Source organism: Meles meles, chromosome 6 (genome assembly GCF_922984935.1).
Source record: "Meles meles chromosome 6, mMelMel3.1 paternal haplotype, whole genome shotgun sequence".
In the NCBI taxonomy this organism is placed as follows: domain Eukaryota; kingdom Metazoa; phylum Chordata; class Mammalia; order Carnivora; family Mustelidae; genus Meles; species Meles meles.
In genome coordinates, this window is record NC_060071.1 from 49,793,699 (window position 1) to 49,816,610 (window position 22,912).

Consider the following 22,912-nt stretch of genomic DNA (forward strand, 5'->3'; position numbering starts at 1 on the left):
GGAAAATGGAAAATAAATTCTTCTGTTTTTAACCTCAATTTCCCTTCTACTAAATTTCTAAGTATAAGATTATAATAATGTTTCTTAAATATTTAAAGATCTGAGGATTAAATATATATTTTATTTACAGTAAAACCTAATACCCTAATCTATCCCACTGGACAGTACAAGTTGGGGGAGTCTGGGTGGTTCAATTGGTTAAGTATCTGACTCTTGATTTTGGTTCAGGTCATGATTGCAGGGTGGTAAGATCCAGCTCCATGCTGGGCTCTGGGTTCAGCATGGAGTCTGCTTGATATTCTCTCCCTCTACTCCTGTCCCTTCCCCAGTTTTCACACTCTCATTCTCTCTCTCTAAAATAAATAAAATCTGGGAAAAAAAAAAGAATAGTACGAGTTGATTCAAAGATAGTAATAACCCCAAATACAAAAACAATATAGCTCAAAAGAACTCTAATTAGCATTCAAAAAATATACAATTACATACATACACTATGAAGTTGTAATTTATTGGGTATAGAATCACTACAATGTACTTACTGAGAAATGGTGTTGGTATCTAGGTCAACACAACTAACATCTGGTGGAGGATCATAGAGATCAAAATATCTTGAATCAATTCCTACTATGAATGGACATGGTGCACTCAAGACATCTGCTAAAGCCAATGGGCAGAGAGGAACATACGGGCATGGCCAGTGGAAAGGGAAAATCATCTTGGGTAAACAAAAGACAGGAGAATATTCAGCTGTTTGACAATGAAGCATAATTTATCAGCACACACCAAAAAACTGTCTTTTAAATATTCAGACCTAAAGTCTAGCATTTGATAACAAATTAAATAATTATAATATTAAAGGTCAGAAAATTAACATTTTTTCATAACATAAAAATTCATTACTCCCTGAATTTTAGCTAAGTCTTAAAGTAGCTTTAAATTAAATGAATAAATTAGGTTTAAAATGAAACTGATTGCCAATAAGAACTCTGATACTCACAGACACTAATGCTTCTGTCACACTGGTAAGCACGGAAGGCCGTAAGGAATGGATGAGAATCTTATGTTCTGTTACTGCAAACACCAGTAGTGTCACAGCATTTTCAGGACCTAAATTTTGAAGTAGTGTTGAAAACTTGCCACCACTGTCAATCCAAACAAAAATACACAATTAAAAAAAATTCAAATACCTCATTACCCAAAATAGTGAAGAAAGGTCATGATTAGTGTAGGATTATATTATTTATTCAACTTTGAATGTGATTGCTGCCCTTATGTGTGGAAAAATGTCACCAGAAACATATTATGAAAACAATGAAGTTTTCTGAAGTTTCAGAATTATTCAATTTTTCTGCATTGTATTCAATATAGAAAATGAAAAGTCATTTTTTTCTTTTCAGAAAAAGATCTGTTATGCAGATAATGTCCAAGTAAATAATTCAATCTATAAGAGGGATATTTTGGTTGAAAGCATATTCGTTTAATGGAAGTGTTTTAGTGGCTCATCTTTCATGGTAATTATCAGAAAAAATACATGACTTATAGGTCTACTTCCCTTAAGGAAAATATGCCTATTAAAATTTGGATTTACAAATAGACTATCTTTGGTGATATAATGGTAAGAGTAATGTGAAATCGACAGCTACCGAGTCGAGCGATGGTATACACATAAAAAGCAAATTAATAACCTAAACTGAGACATTCTGTGTGATAATAAATACTGAAATGACAAAGTAAGTAATTCAGTAAGCCAATCAGTATGTTGCCTTTATAATGCTAAATAACTGGCTTCACCAAATTAACTTTTTTTAAATAAAGCAGAACTAATAACAAGTCTCTTGGAGAAATGAAAACATGTCCACTATAACTCTGTGCATGTTCAGAGCAGCATTATTTATTATAGCCAAAAAGCAGAAACAAGCCAAATGTCCATCGACTGATAAATGAATAACTAAAATGTGGTCTATCTACATAACGGTATATTTGTTGGAAACACAAAGGAATAAAGTAATGATGATATAACATGGATGAACTTTGGACAACTTATTATATGTGAAAGAAGCCAAACCCAAAAGGTCACGTATTATATGATTCCATTTATATGAAATATCCGGAATAGGCAAATCTGGTTGAATCTGTAGAGACAGAAAAATTCATGGTTGCCCTGGGCTGGGGAGTGTGTATTTGTATGTGTGTGTGTTTGTGTATGTAGAAATGGGAGAAATGGGAGGGAAGGTAACTGACAAAGGGCACAGGATTTCTCCTTTAGAGTGACGCAAATGGTCTAAAATTGATTATAATGATCTCTCTAAATCTCTATACTCAGAGTGAATATAACCACTGAATTGTACAATTTTGTATGGCATGTGAATCATATTGATAAAGCTGTTCCAAAAAAAAATCCTCTTGGGTAATTTAGGATCATTTTATATATAGTCTCAGTGTTTTAGTTTATTTCAGCTCAAACAAAGGTTAAGAAAACACTGGTCACTGTGGACCAAGACCTAGTGATGAAATAATCTGCAATTCTTACAAAATTATTGTCAAAGATGGCAGCTGGTCTCCCTTAGGTACGTGCTACAAAATAACTTAATTATATTGTAACTATTTCTCTGCTAGAAAATTACACAGCTAATTACATTTCAGGAAGTGATACTTTAGAAAATATATTTCATAGTTTCTCTTAACTGCTGAGTGATGAAATACCTTGTTTTATTCCATGGTTAGTATTTAGGAGTATCTAAATTTATTTGTGGATTAAATTTAAAATTAATTGCATTTGAATGCTCTTCAGAAGATATTTAAAGCTAAAAATAATTGTTTTCATACTCAACTCTATATACATATATACCTATTTATGTAACAGTAAGTACTTGATAAATAATGGATACACAAAATACCAAACTATTATGAAGGTTTTCCTTTTTCCTTTAAGAAAAAGGAATTTAGGTAAGAAACAGTTAAATGAGAAGTATTTCTATCAGTATCTGAAATTTTACCTAGGAAAAAGAAAATATTTGAATGTCACTATAGCTCACACTCGATTTGAGGAAACATAAGTAGAAATGAAGTTTTACTTGCCTTAGTGGAAGAGGTGAAGAAACAGGTTGACTGAGAATCAGATTATCATGTGGTGATAACTAGAAGAAAATTTACAATAAAGTGTTTGAAATATAAAGATGAGCTTTGAAACACTACTTTCTGGTAAAAAAAAAAAAAAAGGAGGCTAATGATGATGTCCATGAAATTTCAATATATACATTAACCAGTATATGAACTGTTTATGTCACTTATTAAGATCCTGAAAAGCGCGAACCATAAGAGACTATGGACTCTGAAAAACAACCTGAGGGTTTTGAAGGGTCAGGGGTGGAAGGTTGGGGGAACAGGTGGTGGGTAATAGGGAGGGCACGTTTTGCATGGAGCACTGGGTGTTGTGCAAAAACAATGAACACTGTTACGCTGAAAAAATAAATAAAATGGAAAAAAAAAAATCCTGAAAAGCATTTCCTAACCACTGACCTCTTCTATTAACTTTTCCTATTCTGAATTCTCTTTTTCCCTAATGCAACTTTAATAAAATTTTATTGAAAGACTAAATTACTCATTTAATACCACAAAATCAGGGTTAGCAACCCTACGGCCTCCAGGGCAAATCCACAGGCCACCTTTTTTTTTTTTTTTTTTTTTTAGGTCACCTGTTTTTACAAATAAAGTTTTATTAGGACATTAGCACTGCTCATTTGTTTAGATATGATCTATAGCTGTTTTTACACAGTAGGAGCTGAGTAGTTTTGACAGAGATAGCATGGCCTATAAAGACTAAAATATTTACTGTTTGGTCCTCAACAGAAAAAAAATTGCCACCTTCTGTCATAAAACAAATCTTTTATGTGTATTAAATCTATGTGTAAATCTTTTATGTGTATTCAAACTGAGTCTGATATATATATGTGTGTGTGTGTGTGTGTGTATACACACACACACACACACATACATACATATATTCTGGCAGTAAATACCAAGAAGACATGTGGATATACAGACTGATTATGAAGATTATAAAAATGATATTTTTTCTAGACATTTTATCTGTATCAATAGTGTATTTGTTTTATCTACATTTTAAAATTTATGCATATTTAGGCATATTTCCACAAATCTCCAAATACCTATTTGCCAAATATTTCTAATTTTGAATGATACCCCACCCTCATTAAGGGCTGTGATAAATACAGTAAAGCACATATAGTGATAACATTTTCTTTATAGAAATCGCTTTGTAAATGGTGATTAAATAAGCAGACATCTTACAGATCAAGAGCACAAACAAAAAAGAAATATAAACAAAAGAGAAAAGATACAGTCAACTGGGACAAACTATAGGGAAAATAATTTATGTTCATTTTGAACTTTCCCATCACAAAGCGATGAACCTTCCTTCCTGCATAATATATAGAAAACACACAACTTTTCCTTATATCTATTCTAATATATTTAACTTTGGGAATAAATGCCAAAGGCACAAACTTTCAAATACTTAGAACAAATTTAGGGGAAAGAAATTCCTTTTTGTATGTTCAAAATGTCTACTGCCAACTGCTTTAACTCTTCAACCTTTTACCTCAGGGGAAACATTCGATGTCTGCCTGGGAGGCAGTTAATAAAACACTAAGGGCCCAAACTCCAACATGAACTACTATCTGATTCTTTAGATCATATTTGTTTTTTCCTCCATTTATAATTGTTATTCTTACGGTATGTTTTGACAGAGCCAATAATGATTTAATAGGGCACTTAAATCAAGAAAATCTTACCTGGACTAAAATCCGTGGTCTCTGAGGAGATGGAAAAGGAACTTTATGCATAAAATGAGAAATATGCCTTAAAAACAAACAGACAAGAACCCAATTGATTCCAAAGTGAAAACCACATACTATATAGGTCAACACGTCACCACAAGTCCGAGTTGAGTCAAATGCTCTGCGTACTTATAATTTTGAAATCCCTGCTACTACAAAAACAAGTGAACAAACAACACCAGAAATCATTTATCACGTTAAAGTTACTTCTACCTAATTCCAATAACTTTTCACGTTAACAGCTCCCCACATTCAACAATGTTTATGTTATCAATGTCTCAAAAGCCATTTTAACTTTTACCTCTCCCTTAAGGAGAGAATATATAACAAGTTATATGGACAGTACCCAAAAACCCAATTCTTGTTCTGTTTTTCTCACAGAATGTCATTTTGCCTTCAAAGAACAACTGACAAATTAAGGTTATCTAATGTTGGGCATCCAGCAAGTATTTTCTACATAAGAATGAATAAGGTGAGCCTATTGCTTCAAGAAAAATAACTCATAGGGGCATCTGGCTGGCTCAGTTGGTGGAGAATGTGACTCTTGATCTTGAGGTTGTGAGTTCGAGCCCAATGTTGGGTGTAGGGATTACTTAAAAATAAAATCTTAAAAAAAAAAAAGAAAAAGAAAAATAACTCATAGTATTATCGCCAATAATTAACTTCAATTTTAACTCAATAAACATTACATTTTAAGTGAAAATTAGAATTTTGTCAACGTGTATTTGATGACTTCTCAATAGTCAAAAAATTCTTCTGATGAAATAGGTGGTGACATTAACAAATGATTTTTTTACATTGATAATAAAATTTATCTACATTCACTCCATGAACCAGTATTTTCCAAATGACTAGTGTATGATGCTACAAAAATCATGTGTGTCTGTGTGTAAAAGTTCCACCTAGAGCGAGGAAAACCAACAGATTTTAATGTAACAGAGGAAGTTCATTACTGAAGTTTTAGATTGCATACTATGAATAACCTTTAATAAATTCCACTTGTCAAGTTTTGGTGCAGTATCAAAATAGAAAATCCACACAATAATATGAAAAGGCTATTCAAATGCTCCCCCTTTTCCACCTACATACTTGTGTGAGACCAGGTTTTTTTCATATACTTTCATCCAAACAACATATTGCAATAGATTGAATGTAGAAGTGTGTATGAGAGCCTAGATGTGTCAGTTAGGACAGACATTAGAGATTTGCAAAAATGTCAAGCAATGTCACTCTTCTCACTAATTTTTTTTGAAAAGTTATTTTTCAAAAAAGATACTTGTTAACATGTAATTATTTTAATATATTGTTAATATTTTCTCCATTTAAATTTCTATTGTAGTAAATACTGTCAGATATAACACATAAAGAAAAGCTCTTTGGGGGGTCCTCATTTTTTAAGAGTATAAAAGGGTTCTGAGACAAAAAAATTTGCTAACTGCTAGAGTAGAATACTGAGATGAGAGTAAAAAAAATACAAGAAAAAATTGGAGTAATATTGTACACTGAATGCTCTTATGATAATTCTATCACTTTCCAAATGTCATTGGGGTCAGAGAATTTTGCTTAAGAATACAAAAGAGTTTAAGTAACAGATAGTATAAAAAAAATAATCAGGGGCGCCTGGGTGGCTCAAGTGGATTAAGCCGCTGCTTTCCGCTCAGGTCATGATCTCAGGGTCCTGGGATCGAGCCCCGCATCGGGCTCTCTGCTCTGCAGGGAGCCTGCTTCCTCCTCTCTCTCTGCCTGCCTCTCTGCCTACTTGTGACCTCTCTCTCTGTCAAATAAATAAAATAAAATCTTAAAAAATAATAATAATCAAATAGATAATGAAGATATTTAAATATCACCTGCAACAAATTTTACTGCATAAAACGTTATTCAATAGAATAAAGAATGTGTTTATCTAATTTTCCTTTAAGTTCGTGATATCTAAAGATAGTAGGGAATATTTTTAAAAGTTTATGATAAACCCAAATTATTTGAAAAATAAGAATTACAAAACTAATTAAAAATCTTAAGATCCTAATTAAAAAATGTCAATTAGGATCTCCAAACTTCACAAGAGCATCAAAAATGACACATTCATTTCATTTTGTTAAGAGATAAAATCATTTAAAATAACATGATGTGGGACACCTGGCTGGTTCAGTCAGAAGAGCACTCAACTCTGAATCTCAGGTCAGGAGTTCGAGCCCCATGTTGGGTGCAGAGATCACTAAATATATAAGTAAACTTTAAAACAAAATGAAAATGAAGTACCATGAACGTAAAAGTATAATAGAGAAATACTACCTGACTGAAATAACCAAACTTTTTTTTTCTTGAAAAAAACTCTTGAAAAACCTAGTTTCCACATAAAATTTACTGAATTACCATTACAAACATACCACACATAATGGAAAGATCTACCAAATTTTGACTGAAGAATACTTCTCTAACTTACTTCTCAATTGGAAGGACGTGAGGTCCAGAGATAGAATAACGATACAGAAAAGTCAAAAACTTCCTGAACGCATCAAAAAAAGGCCAGTGAGAAAGAAGACAGATGCATTTATTAGTGTGAATTGTTTTGGAACTATCAGATTTCCCATCTGCTGATGATGCTAAACCCAAAAGAAGTCTCTGTTTTTCTGTAAGATTCTCCTCAGAGTATGGTTCATAAAACTGAATAGCAGCACCATAGACCTGGGAAAAAAGTAATATATTTAATAAATACGCCTTATATCATTTATTCAAATCACATCATTAAATATTTAATGCATGAGCCATTATAAGCTAGACCATTATGAGCCATTTATACGCCCAAGAGCCAGGCAAGGTGCCAGGTACCAGGAACAGAGCAGTGAGCAAACATCACTGTTGCTTTCTTGAAGTACATTAACACACACACACACACACACACACACACACACATACACACAACTACACAGTGCTACTCTCACATCTCATTATTGAAAACAAGTGTTTTAATTAAATTGCGTTTGTTTTCTGAAGAGTGAAAGCAACTTATCAATATTCTCTATAAGAAAGTAACTGAAAATAATTACTTAGTAGACAGTGGGACAGAATGTCAGATAAGGGAATATACATTCCACCTTCAGGCAATTCATTAAATTTCTCTGGACCTCAGTTTCCCAGTCTATAAAATGAGGATGTTAGACTAGATGATTTCCAAGGTCCTTTCCAACTGTAATAGTCTATCATTCCAAATAGCTTTGCATATTTAATAATGTCTTTTGTATTATTCTCAAGACTTTATCACAGAAAGTGAAGCAGTAAAGGACATCATCTGATGATGAAAAAATCTTTCACCATATTCACAAAAAAGCATTGGGGTGTATGGGACAGAATGAAAATTCTCTTTTCCTTTACCACTGTCTATAGTTATTTTAATCAAGTGGAAGAAGTATGTACAATAGATTCAATTTAACCAGTTATTTTTACTCTTGCCTACATTATATAGAACTTAAGACTTGATAATATACAAGAAATTTGTTAATTCTAGTTAAAACACATAGTACCTTTTCAGCTGAGGCTCCAGTTAACACAAATGTAGAAAATACAGGGAGAGGGTATTTGCTATTTGGTGGCCAACACTCAATAGTTGCACCCATTGGTAAACAAAATAAGGGAACAGATTCTGGGAGTGAGAAAGATTCATAATCTTCTTGAGGATATCTACAAATTAGACCTATAAAAACAATAATAAATATTAAGTCATCGGCTCTTGAATTTAGGTGCTCATAATATGAATGATGCTAAAATGCTTTATTATTTAACATATTTAGTAACATTACATTACATATATGCTCATCAAATAACTGAATGCTTCAGTAGGATACATCTAGATTTTAATCCTCAAACACTGTAAATATTCATAATAACTAATTAATATTTATCATGCTTCATCCATGAAGGCTAAGTAAGACAAACAAGAAAAGATTATTCTGAAGCAACATACACAAATATGAACACAATCCTAAAACTTCAGTTTATGGTCACACTACCTTGAAGCATATTCATATACTAGTTTTTTGGAATATTTAGCATGGTTACCCCAGCTCCTTTAAAATGAGTCTTCCATTAAGTATCCAATAAACATAAAGATAAGATAAAACAGGAGGAAAAAAAAAGACGTGGGTTGTAGTCCCAGTCCTGACACTAGCGCATCATAAGATAGGGTTTTCTTTCCGTAAAGTTTACTGGCCTCATAATATATATCTATATAAAGTATTCCATGAAAAATTATACTTACCAGCTTTGTAGGATATAGTGTTAGTCTTTGCCACTGATTTTTTATAACATAAGTACACTGCAGATCCCCACTGAATAAAAAAAAAAGGAAATATCATTTAATTTTAAAAGGTAATAACTTAATAAAATGAAATCTCTTTGATATCTCCAGTATATATTACCTAAAATGTAGTAAGTTTTCTGTAAGCTAATTCTAGTTGGTTGTTTTGCCAGCATTTTATTGTAGTTTTTGCCCACTTTTCTCTCAGAGGTGATATTTAATGTTGCTTTGCCCTTGTAATAGCAATAACATGACCCTTTAAAATAACTAAGCCATAACAATTTAGATTTTATTCTAACTCCAAACTTTGGGCAGAAATGATCAAGAAATATCTACTCATGGGTATAACTGCCTTTGGATTCCACAACCTCTTTCCAATATTGCCAGATCTTTCTGCAGCTCTTCATACCGAAACTAAAGAGTTGTAGTTTGCTATATCCATTTCCTGTTTCCCATTTTCCTCCTGAATCAATTTCCAATCAGGTTTTAATCACACCATTCCTTAAAAGAACACTTTAACAACTTTAATGACGCTAAGCCTAACAGTTGTTTCCTAGTCTGTATCTTATTTAACCTCAGCAGATACAGACGGACACTACTAATGACTCCCTGAAACATGTTCTTGCCTTTTTAGGCATCACATTCTGTGGGCACTTTCCCACCAAAATCTTAGGCCACTCCCCAGTCTCCTCCTTTCTCTTTTCCTAATCATTGACTGTGATCTCTCCTTTTCTTTCTGTAAATGATCTCATACATTCAGTCCCATTGTTTTCTGTAACAGCTTCTCCCAAAGGAGCCTCAAATTTCTAGTCCCAGCGCAGCTGAGATGGGGAAGACGGTGGGTAAAGGAAACTGTGGGGTGAAGAAAAGGCATTCACTTTTAGACATGATAGGTTTGAAGTATCTATTAGACAACCAAAGTGAAGAATCAAATGCAGATAAGGCAAGAGGTCTGAAATGGAGATGTAAATAACTTCGGAGATTCACTACTTGACATTAGCTGGTGATAGATACAAGCACACAGCATACTCCTCACCTCTCTCAGGTCTCAACTCAAAGGTCACTTCATCACCTTATGCAATCCAATCATCTCTCTACCCTATCCAGTTCCCCTGATCATCCCATCTTGCTTTTTTTCCCTCCATAGCACTTACTACCATGTGGCATATTGTATAGTTTCTCATTATCTGCTTCCCACCACTAGAATATAGGTTCCATGACTGTAAGGGCTTTATTTTGTTCATTGCTCTATCTGTAGCACTGACAACAGTGCCTGTTACGTAGAAATGTTTAAAAAATATTTGTTGAATGAAAGTGAGAGGATGTGTTTGTGCACACATGATGGAGTGCCCATAAGAGCCAATGTGTGGGGACAGGTTCCCAGCACCGAAGACAAAATATAGAGGAAATTAACTTACTTTAAGAAATCTTATTAAAAAGATTTTAGAGAGAGAGACAGAGTGAGCAAATGTGCACAGGGAGGGGCAGAGGGAGAAGAGAGAGGAAATCTGAAGCTACGTGCAGAGCCGGATACAGGGCTTGATCCTGTAACACTAAAATCATGACCTGAGCAGAAATCAAGAGTTGGATGCTTAACTGCCTGAGCCACCCAGGCGCCCCAAGAAATATTTTTAATTAGTAAGCGACTGTTATAATAAACACCTATACAGTCACCCCCTAGATTAAACAAAATATGTTAATAATTTAATATATTTGCTTCAAATATTTTAATTCATAAAGAAACAAAAAAATTACAGGTTTAGCTAAAGCCTTGTCTTCTATCCCTTTCTGTCCTCCAGAGTTAACTACTAGCTTGAGGTTAGTGCATTTCATTCATATGCATTCAAAAACTTTCTACCACACATCTGTAAATATATATATTATTCTTTTGTGTACTTTATAATTTAACATAAATGGTGAGATGCTGAATATATGTTTAAGGACTTGCTTTTTTTAAAAAAACTCTTTGTATGTTTTTAATAATTAGTAAAGTTGATAGAGATCTGATTTCTTCATCTGAACTGCTGGGTATTATTTCACTAATAAATAAACCACCACAGTCATTCCTATACTGACAGACACTTGGATTATTTCCTTTTGGGGAGGAGGGGTTATTATAAACAACGATGGAGTATGTTGACTCCTCATCTAGAAATTTTTCTTGTTAAACATTTTTCATGGGTCTCCAGCAAACTAGTATGTTAAATTATGCTTAGTACATTAAATTATGCTCATTGCGGGATGCCTGGGTGGCTCAGTTGGTTAAGCGGCTGCCTTCGGCTCAGTTCATGATCCTAGCGTCCTGGGATCGAGTCCCATATAGGGCTCCTTGCTCGGCAGGGAGCCTGCTTCTCCTTCTGCCTCGGCCTACCTCTCTGCCTATTGTGATCTTTCTCTCTCTATCTCTCTCTGATAAATAAATAAAAAAAATCTAAAAAAAAAAAATTACGCTCATTGCTATGTTGGCATTTTGTTTTTATAAATGTTTTAATACTTTTGCATCAAAGAATGGATGTATAGGGGCACCTGGGTGGCTTAGCCAGTTGTGGGATTGACTCTTGTTTTTCGTTCAAGTCATGATCTCAGGGTCATGGAATCGAGCCCCATGTCAGGGTCCACATTCAGCACAGAGTTTGCATGAGATTCTCTCTCCCTCTCTCCTCGCCCCTCCCCCTGCTTGCACACACACACTCTCAAATAAATAAATCTTAAAAAAAGGAATGGAGGGGCACCTGGGTGGCTCAGTGGGTTGAGGCCTCTGCTTTCCGCTCAGGTCATGATCCCAGGGTCCTGGGATAGAGCCCCACATCAGGCTCTCTGCTCAGCAGGGAGCCTGCTTCCCTTCCTCTCTCTCTCTGCCTGCCTCTCTGCCTGCTTGTGATCTCTGTCTGTCAAATAAATAAACAAAATCTTAAAAAAAAAAAAAAGAATGGATGTATATAGAAGTCAAGTGGATATTATGAATGTAGGTCAACTAGACTTACAGTTTCTGAGGTGTGTACAAACATATAAATAAAAGACCGTCTACTGATAGGTCCCAACTCCAGTTCTCAATAGCCAATTTGTAAAGATAACAAAAAACCCTCAATGATAACCTTTGTGATGATAAGAAGGGAACTACATGACCATTTGGATATGGTAGAAACCAAAAGGAACATTCTAAGATAAAAAACAGGGACCTAAAGATGACAGTAAAAGATATGGAGTTCCAAAGGAAAAGAACCATACTAAAAGAGGGTTTTCTGAAGTTTTTTTTTGCATACATGGTTCAGTGAAAAAGAAAGTAGGAGGAATCACTGTTCTAGAAACGTTTAACTTCTAAATCAATCACCCATATTGTGGTTTACATGACAAAAACATTGTTTCAGGTACCTTTTTTTGTGAGGGAGGGAATTAGGTACATGACTTAATTATTTAGTTAATAACTCTATTCTTTTTTAAAAAAAAAGATTTTATTTATTTATTTGTCAGGTAGAGAGAGTGAGAGCGCAAACACAAGCAGGGGAAGCAGCCGACAGAGGAGAAGCAGGCCTCCTGCTGAGCAAGGAGTCCGATTTGGGATTCCAACCCAGGAGCCTGGGATCATGACCTGAGCTGAATGAATGTAGACACTTACCTGACTGAGACACTCAGGCATCCCTATAATTCTACTTTTCTAAATACAGACATTCATAAAAGGTTGTAAAACAAGAACCATTTGGATAGAGAATAAAAAAATACTCTCAGTGAGTCAAAAATGGAGTAGATGGTCCCAAATTTGCCAAAAATTAGCTGTGTGAATCAAAGCACCCTGACTAGCATTTTTGAAACACCTGAGTACTTTTAAGTTCTCTTTTGGCTCTAAAATATACTTCTACTCTAAATCATTCAAAGTTCAAGTCATTTAAGGCTTACAGTCCAAAGTTTAAAAACTAATAAATCTTGAAAACTCTTTCTATAAGCTTAATGGGAGGGTGGGGGAGAGTCTTTTTGAGGCCAAAGCTGTAGGACTGATACAAAAATCATGCAGGAATTTGAGGAAAGTTTCAACACACATCTCATATCCATTAGATTGGTTTTTCTTTGTTTCCCTGGTTTAGAAACCTAGTAGATGACTTTCACTCAAGCTACCCAATCTTCAAAAACAAGAGTCAGCTACTATTGCTGGGTATTATCAACACATCAATAATTTAATCCCAACCACTTCCTGATTCTTTATATATACATTAGATATGAACATAAGTTTCCTATATTGCATGTCTATTTTAAATTTTCTGAAAGAGTAAGAAGTCATTACACATCTTCTCCAAAGAACAAAATTTGCTTTTATTACCTTATAGTTGATGGAAACAAAGATTGTTAATAGATATAAACCACAACCCATCGCTTAAAAAAGACATCTATTGCTAAGAGCAGGCAAGTTTCCCTATTTTCAGGACTGACACTAGATTTAAGAATAAGAAAAAAAATTTTAAGAGGATTTTATTCCTATAATATTTATTTAAAAATTTAGGAAGAACTTAAACACTGGGCAAAAATAAAATTAAAAAATAACAACAACAAAAACAACAAAACTCTTCCCTGCTGAATGTCAATTATATTTCAATACAACTGAAAAAAAGAAAAGTTTTTCCTCAGATATTAAATACACATAATAGGGACTATTGAAGCAGAGTTAACCAAATGTATAACTACCATTTATATAGCACTTACTGTGTACCAGACACTACCCTAAATTGTTACACATAATCTGGAGTTCAAATCCAATAGTTTAGATGGAGACAATTTCTGTTCACATGATGTTACATCCCTCTTTCTTCTTTTAGGAGAGAATAAATGCTCTCTGACAATACTGGGACCAATGTTTCAGGATAAGGAAAAACAGAAACTCCTATCTCTTGTTTCAGTTTCAATGCAGTAACTCTACCTTGAACACCTTGATTAACTAATAAAACTTGGAAATGGTTCTGATGACACTGTCAATTTACTTTGAATCAAAACCCAACACATCCACAAAATAAATGGAAAATTCACCAATGGGGAAATGGGAAGTACCTGTGAGCCTGCGCAATCTTGCTAAAATACCAAATCAAATCTAAAATGATATTAAGATGGACATCACATCATGGAAATTCAAAAGCCCTTCTTGCCATCACTCTCAGTAACACATAAGGCCTGTAAAACTCTTATTTGCTACCATGATCTTTTTTCTCCAGCATACTTTCTCCAACTCTCATCTGTCATCATCAAGCCAAAATAAGATGGAAGGATGGCATGAAAGGATGGGGCATTTTATATGTGAACAGCTATTGACAAAAAATGGCCACCTAATTAGGAGTTACATTGCTGCAGATAATTTGTTTAGGATACAAGTTAGATACTGTCAAATATCCATTTTTTGAATTACCTATTTAAAGATTTTATTTAGGACTTTATTATTTGAGAGACAGAAAGAAAGACAGTGAGACAGAGAGCTCAAGTGGGGTGAGGGGCAGAGAGAGAAGCAGACTCCCAGCTGAGCAGGAAGTCCCAAGCAGGACTTGATCCTGGGACTCTAGGATCATGACCTGTGCAGAAGGCAGACGCTTAACCAGCTGAGCCACTCAGGCACCCCTCTAAAGATTTTACATAAATACTGCTGCTTTGTAAAGTTGCAGACTTTTCTTAAAGAAAATCTGGAATTGGAAGATGCTTACAGGTAACATAACACACATATAGTTCTTTCATATATGTTCTGGGACACAGTTCTAAATTCATGTAATCATCACAATACCTTATGAGTTACATGCTATTAACCTCATTTTAAAATTGTGAAATTGATGCATAGAGAGACTAAGTTACTTGCCCAAGGTCACAGAGCCAGTGAGTGTCAGAATTAGGATGCATATTCAGACACTCTGGCTCCAGAGTCTGTACTCTGAACCACTTGGCCATATTTACCTTAACCACTACAACGCAAATCTACTTTACTACCTTACTGAGGGAGTTCAAAACATTTTACAGGGTTACAAAATCTGCACTGTATCCAGCCACTGTATCCAATACACTTTTGGTTCTTCCTCTTCTAGCTTTATCTAAACCTTCGGTGTTTCTAATGTAGCTAGTTTAACAGAAGAGAAAATAAATAATACTTTTAAAAATCTGCTTCCCATAAAACTTAATAAATGAGATATGTATAAATCTTTTGAATCTTAGCAAAATATTCATTTACAGACATATCTGCTCTAGGATCATTAAGAAATAAAGTTTGATGTAGCATTCAATGACTCATTATTTGTGTGTAACACCCAGTGCTTATGCTGGCTAACTGAACATAATAATAAGTAAATAAATAAATAGAAATTAAGTTTGAAAATTTGTGGTTAAAAATCCAACTGTTGACAGTTATTTTTTTAAAAACCCAAACTTTTATATTTTATTAGTAGGATATAAATCGGTTTAACCTTTTTCCCCGTCCCCCTCAAAAATTTCATTTGTTTATTGGAGAGACAGAGAGGGAGCACACGGCGGGAGGTGGGTGAGAGGGTGGTCAGAGGGAGAGAGACAAGCACACTCCTCACTGAGCAGGGAGCTCAGTGATGCAGGGCTCAATCCCAGGATCCCAGGATCACAATTTGTGTTGAAGGCAGATGCTTAACTGACTGAACCACGCAGGCACCCTGGGAAAGGGTATTCTTAATGAAAGTACAAAGTACCACAGGCCTTTCAGAGCAGTGTGTCAACAATTTCCAGAATGTGCAGCATACCCTGGGACCTATCAATTCCACTTGTAATTATTTATTCTTCCAAAGACACGCCAATAAATATACAAAGAAAAAGGGACAGATCAAAGTAGCATAATTATTAGTAATGGGAAAAACTGGAAATAATTTGTAATCTTCATTCCTTACTTTTATACTCTGGAATATTACACAATTGTTACAAGAATTAAATAGAGAGTTATTATCAAGTGATGAAGGCAGATAGTAGAAAACAGTTTACATCAGAATATATAAAAATTTCCAGTTTTTGAAAAATAAAGGATAAATTTATTCACATCTTATATACTCCATACATGGGCACACAAAAAGGTCTGAAAGGACATAGGACAAATTGTAATTAGTAATCCTGGAAAGGGATTACAAAAGATGTAAGTAAGAACAAGTAATAAGAACAAGAACTTCCACTTCAAAGATCTACAATTTGCCTCTCAATCTGGGGGCGGGTAGGGGGCACAAAATTCTTTTTCTCTAAAATTTAAAATAGCAAAATAGGACCAAGACAATTACAGACTATACATAGCCTTAAGGCTACTGAAAGGACTTTGGCTTTTATTAAGAGTGAGATGGGAAACCATTAAAGGTTGTAAGCCCAGGAGTGATATGGTCTAATTTATGTTTTAAAAGGATCGCTCTTGCTGCTTCAATAATAGGTTGTAGGAAGCAGAATGGAAGCCTTGATCAGTTAGACCAGGGATCAGGCAAACTATGGCCTGCATCTGACCCAAGGCCTGCTTTGTACACTGAGCTAAGACTGTTTTTACATTTTTATTTATTTTAAAAATTTTTTTTAAAGATTTTATTTATTTATTTGACAGAGAGAGAGAGATCAGAAGCAGGCAGAGAGGCAGGCAGAGAGAAAGGGGGAAGCAGGCTCCTGGCTGAGCAAAGAGCCTGATGTGTGGCTTGATCCCAGGACCCTGAGATCATGACCTGAGCCAAAGGCAGAGGCTTAACCCACTGAGCCACCCAGGTGCCCCAGTTTTTACATTTTTAAAGGATTGTTTAAAAAAAAGGAGAGAGACTCTGCCTGCCTCTCTACTTGTGATCTCTATCTGTCAAATAAATAAATAAAATCTTTAAAAAAAAAAAAAAAAGGAGAGAGAAAGAGAATGTGACAGAGACTATACATGACCTGCAAAACTTATTAGTTAGCCCTTTATATGAAAATATGCCTGTTTCCTAAATTAGAAAACTATAGCAACAGTCCTATTTATTAAAAGAGCATTATGGCTTGGACCAGCGTTGCAACAATGGAGAGGGTAAGTAGTAGTCAGGTTTAAGATTTATTTTGAGATTAGAGTCAACAGGATTCACAGAAGAACTGAATGAAAAGTAGAAGAGAAAGGTTACGGATTACTGCAAGGTTTTTAGTCTGAGCAACTAGAAGAGTGGAACTTCCGTTTACTAGATGAGGAGGACCATAGGCTAAACAGGCTGGAATAGGCACACAAGGAGTTGAGTTTTAGACATGCTAAATTTGCGATGATTTATTCTATAAGATATTCAAGGAGAGATGAATTACAGAGGTCCAAGCTAGACACATAAATTTAGAAGCCAACCACTTGTATTTAACTTGTATTTAAATGATTAAATCATCAAGGCATTGCATTCAGATGATAAAGATAAATGGTCTGGGCCCTCTGGGCCCTCTGAGCCTTGTGGCACTGCATTGTGTAGTGGTCAGGGATTAGCAAGGTAGAAGGGGAATGGGGTAAAGTAGGAGGAAAAAGCAAGAGAGTACATAGTAAGAGAATACACCTTATCTTCCTGCCATGGTTTCAAGAAGCAAGAAGTGATCAGTTGTGTTAAAACCTACTGAAAAATTACAAATTAAGACCATTGGATTCAACAAGTGCCATCTTGGTGGAATGATAGGGACAAAAGCCTATAGTTAGGCTTTCTATAGTTAGAGAGTCAAAGTGAGGAAGCAGACAGAATATAGTCCCCTCATCTGAGATGTTTTATTGTAAAGGAGAACAATAAAATGAGGCAATGGATGGAGGTGGACATAGAGGTCAAGGAGTTTTGTAAAGATGGGCTATACTGCATGTTGCATGCAAAGCATGCTGGAGGAGATAATCCAATAGAGAAAGACTGATGATTCTCCAAAATGTAGGGAAGCCATGTCCTCAAATACATAAGTTTACGGCATCTAAGTGCAGGGATTACCCTTGGCTAGTGTACTACTTTTCCAGTAAGGGAAAAAATATTATTTTAATTAAAAAGCAAGCAAGCAAACTTTTTGTACAAGTCCTTTTGAAAGTACAACTAAAGTACTTCCCCCAAAATAAAATATCCAACATCTTTAAAAACATATTTTTAGGGGTGCCTGGGAGGCTCAGTCGGTTAAGCATCTGCCTTTGGCTCAGGTCATGATCTCAGGCTCCTGGGATCAAGCCTGTCTGGCTCTCTGCTCAGTAGGGAGTCTGCTTCTCTCTCTCCCCTTACCCCTCCCCCTGTACTCGTGCGCGTGTACTCGTGCACGTGTGTGTGTGCGCGCGCTCTCTCTCTCTCTCAAATAAATTTAAAAAAAAGCCCAACAACTTATTTTTTAATTCACTTATTATGTTCTGCTGTTTTTCAGAGATTTTAAATTATGCTCTTTTCATCAGTGGCTAATTTTATCAGTATGAAAGAGTCACTTACCATACTGTTGTTGAGATTCTTGTCGACTTTACAAAATGTGTGTGGTGGGCTTTCTCCTTTACTAGGTACGATAATACATATGTCTGTGACAGCCAACGTATTCTGAGTCATGTTTTCAGAGGCTCTTCGGAAAGTGATATAAATTTTTTGTGATGAGGTACTGCCACTAATATTTGCAGGGCGTCCGTAGGGAGTAGTCTGAATAATTTCACATCCCTGTTTCAATCTTTCTTTCCAGTCATACAAAACCCTAAAAGAAAAATACATAAATAACTACATAAATGCAAAACATCTTCAAATAGGATAGGTAATATTGTCAGGTATCATAAGCCAACCCTTAAGTGTAGCAGATATTCCAATCTTAACTGCAAGTTTGAATTGCACAGTCCCATTTAAAAGTACAGGATAGTGGTTTCCCCACCAAAATTAAAATAATGTAAGGAAAACTCAGTTTATCTTTTTTGTTTGTTGGCATAAATCACATAATGGCAACAAGTGCAGAGGCAACTGCTTTAGCACTCCATTTAATAGATTTACTTATTTATTTTTGTCTCTAAAACGAAGAATCTTCTTTTGAAAAAGCAACTTTATATGTTAACCAAAGTCAAGAGTTTACAAAAGGCTTCTTGCCAAATAGTATAGAACCTGCCTGCACACTTTTACTTCTTATACTCCCTCAAATTTAAGAGACAGCTCTAGGTTTTTCAAAAGAGAAAATAACCTCAATCCATCTTTAATCAAAGATGGGTGAAAGACATAGGCTTTTTCTTCTTCTTTTTCTTTACTGTGGAGAAATGGTAGGCTTTCATTAATGATCAGGCCAGCCACCCATTCCTTACATCTTCTAAAAAGTATTTGGGGATACAAGGAAAACGTCATACTGGAATATTAGTCTATTCCCTCAGAGAATTCACTGATTTGTATTTTACTGCTAACTCCCTGACATGAGCCAAAAAATTAAAAAAAAAAATAAAGCTCTACTATATTAAGTGTGTTTCTGCATTTGCTATAAAAATTGTTATATAATAGGGGTAACTGGGTGGCACAGTGGGTTAAGCCTCTGCCTTCAGCTCAGGTCATGATCTCAGGGTCCTGGGATCAAGCTCCGCATCAGGCTCTCTGGGAGCCTGCTTCCTCCTCCCCCTCTGCCTGCCTCTCTGCCTACTTGTGATGTCTCTCTCTCTCTCTGTCAAATAAATTTTAAAAAAAAATGTTTAAAAAAAACTGTTATAACAGGCAATATCCTCAACATCAGTCAGTATTTCCTTTTATAAAATCTCATTATTCAAATAAAATTAAGTGTCAAAAATTGGTCAAAATATTTCTTTCTAATATTATTTTTGATTTCCCTTTTTGTCGTGGCTGTCAGCAAACAAATTTTTCTTTCAACTTTTATTTTGAAAATTTAGAGCTAAATTTGATGCTTAATCATAGCAACTATGTTTATCCTAAAGTTAGCTTAAATACTGATTCCTCCTCCTCTTTTTGATCTTGTTTTTCTGTTTTTTTTTAATCTTTAAAAAAAGGCATTGTAACAGAGAGAAGTCAGACACATCTCAATGCAAATTTCTACTACCTGTTACTAGCTGTATTCTCTTAGGCAAATGTTTAATCTCTCTGAGCCTTGTACTACTCAGCTATAACATTTAAAAATCTAGGGGTGCATGGGTTGTTCAGTCAGTTAAGCATATTCCTTCCACTCAGGTCATGATCCCAGGGTCCTAGATCATGTCCCTCATCAGGCTCCCTACTCAGCAGGGAGTTTGCTTCTCCCTCTCCCTCTGCCACTCCCCCTGCTTGGGCTCTCTTGTGTGTGCTCTCTATCAAATAAATAAATAAAATCTTAAAATTAAAAAAAAAAATTTAACCCATAGGATCTTAAGAGAATTAGATGAGAGTATAAGTAAGTCCTCTAAAATAGTGCCTGGAAAACAGATGCTCAATTGAAAACAAGAAAACAAAAATACAGCAAAAAACAACATACCACCATTTAGTACCTTGAATTTCTTAAAGATATGAAATACAAATATATCTGAAACATAAGATAACTATTTTCTTTTTTTTTAGATAACTATTTTCTTTAATCAGTTATTATGCTATTATGAATACTTTACTTGTGTTATTATTTTTTATTTTTATATTGTTAGGAACTTTTCTTGTCTAACTAAACTAAGCTTTTCAAAGGCTCTTAAAAATGTTGCCCTAGCCTCCACAATGACAAACAAGGGGAATATTTATAAGAGTGGTTAATTTATTCATTCTAGTTTAAGCCCTTTGCTATTGAAGAATCCTTCCTATACTTGTAAAATTCCTCATCTCTAAATTAGGAAACTCCAACACCCTAACAAGAATCTGCAACATTCCCTTCATTTCATCCACAATCTATAATTCTGAGGATGATCAAGTGGTCATAGGAGCAAATTACCTGATCTTCTGAAAAGAAGATCTGTAACAGATTCTTACTACAGAGAACAAACTGAGGGCTGCTGGAGGGGAGGTGCGCAGGGGATGGGCTAGATGGATGATGGGTATTAAGGAGGGCACTTAAGGATGAATCATTAAATTCTACTCCTGAAACCAATATTACACTATAGTCAACTAACTAGAATTTAAATAAAAATTTGAGGAGTGCCTGCGGGGCTTGTTCTGTTAAGCATCAGACTCTTGACTTTGGCTCAGGTCATGATCTCAGGGTTCTGGGTTCAAGCCCCATGTCAGGTTCCCCACTCAGGAGGGAGTCTGCCTGTCTCCTTCTCTCTTTGCTTTCTTTCTCTGTGTCTCTCTCTTTCAAATAAATAAATAAATCTTAAATAAATAAGTAAATAAAAACTTGAAACAAATAAAAGATCTAAAAGCTGGTTTACTTTTCCAAGCCATTTACTAAATACATAAGCTTTACAAGAAGCAATATAGTAGGATCCCTGGGTAGCTCAGTCGGTTGAGCATCTGTCTTTGGCTCAGATCATGATCCCAGGGCTCTGGGATCGAGTCATACATTGGGCTCCCTGCTCAGCTGAGAGCCTGCTTCTCTCTCTGCCTGTCACTCCTGCTGCTTGTCCTCTCTTTCTCTCTCTCTGACAAATAAATTTAAAATCTTAGAAAAAAAGAGGCAATATAATAGCTGTTCTGAAACCAACTTTAGTATATGTGCTGCCGAAGCGAGCACCTGAAACCAACTTTAAATTACAATTCCTTCATGAATTAAGAGAATAAAAATTGATTTTTGATAAAACTTTTTGACACCAAACATTAGATGATAGAAATTTTAAAATAGAAGAAATTTCAGGAACGTTTCCAATTCATTCTATCTCCCCTCAGGCATTAGTAAACATGACTGTACACTTTCAGACTTAATATAATAGGAGATGGAAATTTTATGGTCCCTTCTGGGAACATAAGTAGAGATATTGATATCTTCTTTATTTTTAACTCAAATATTGCTCAAGTACGTGCTCTTTTGCAACTGAGCAATGAAAACAAGAAGGCTAATTTTTATTGCTTATAAACTATTATGAAGACAGTATTAGAGTTACTTGTAGCTTTCCTTTAGTCTTTTTCTTTCAGTTTTCCAGTGGGAACTTATTTCACTATCTTTGAAATTTTGTTCCTCTTTTGTTCCATATATATGGATATATCTATATCATATATATATATTTACATTTATATATTCTCCTTTTGCATATATAATATATATTATATAATGTATATGATTCAATTTCTGCAAAGACTGGGGTTCTTTTTAAAAGATGAATATATATTACATATATATGTAAGAGAAATATATGAATGTAAGGATACATATATGTAAAGGAGAAATACATCAACGTAAAGATAAACACATATCCATATACATATTTATCTTTTAAAAAGAACCCTGATCTTCGCAAAAATTGACAAGCTGAGTACTCAAAATCTATAAAGAACTTATCAAACTCAACATGCTAAGAAATAAATAGTCCAGTCAAGAAATGGGCAGAAGACAGGAATAGACACTTTTGTAAAGAAGACATCCAGATGGCCAACAGACACATGAAATGATGTTCAATATCACTCAGAATCAGGGAAATACAAATCAAAACTATAGTGAGATACCACCTTACACCAGTCAGAATGGCTAAAATAAATAAGTCAGGAAACAATAGAAATTGGTGAGGTTATGGAGAAAGGGGAACCCTCTTACACTGCTTGTGGGAATGCAAGCTGGTACAGCCACTCTGGAAAATGGTATGGAGGTTTCTCAAAAAGTTAAAAATAGTACTACCCTATGACCCAGCAACTGCACTACTACTAGGTATCTACCCAAAAGATACAAACATAGTGGTCCGAAGGGGCACCTGCACCCCCATGTTTATAGCAGCAATGTCCACAATAGC

General features: G+C 34.9%; 1 protein-coding gene across 7 annotated transcripts in view; it reads right to left on the bottom strand.

Annotated features, from left to right (window-relative positions):
• Positions 1 to 22,912, bottom strand: part of DENND4A (DENN domain containing 4A) — a 124,704-nt gene that overhangs the window by 57,831 nt on the left and 43,961 nt on the right. For all 7 annotated transcript variants that reach the window (XM_046008817.1, XM_046008816.1, XM_046008815.1 and 4 more), the window contains exons 4-11: positions 18,540 to 18,789; positions 9,115 to 9,184; positions 8,381 to 8,550; positions 7,303 to 7,544; positions 4,815 to 4,881; positions 3,079 to 3,137; positions 998 to 1,142; positions 540 to 715 (exon numbers count right to left, since the gene is read on the bottom strand). In XM_046008817.1, the coding sequence (XP_045864773.1) occupies positions 540 to 715; positions 998 to 1,142; positions 3,079 to 3,137; positions 4,815 to 4,881; positions 7,303 to 7,544; positions 8,381 to 8,550; positions 9,115 to 9,184; positions 18,540 to 18,789 (1,179 nt within the window). The remainder of the gene's footprint in view (positions 1 to 539; positions 716 to 997; positions 1,143 to 3,078; positions 3,138 to 4,814; positions 4,882 to 7,302; positions 7,545 to 8,380; positions 8,551 to 9,114; positions 9,185 to 18,539; positions 18,790 to 22,912) is intronic.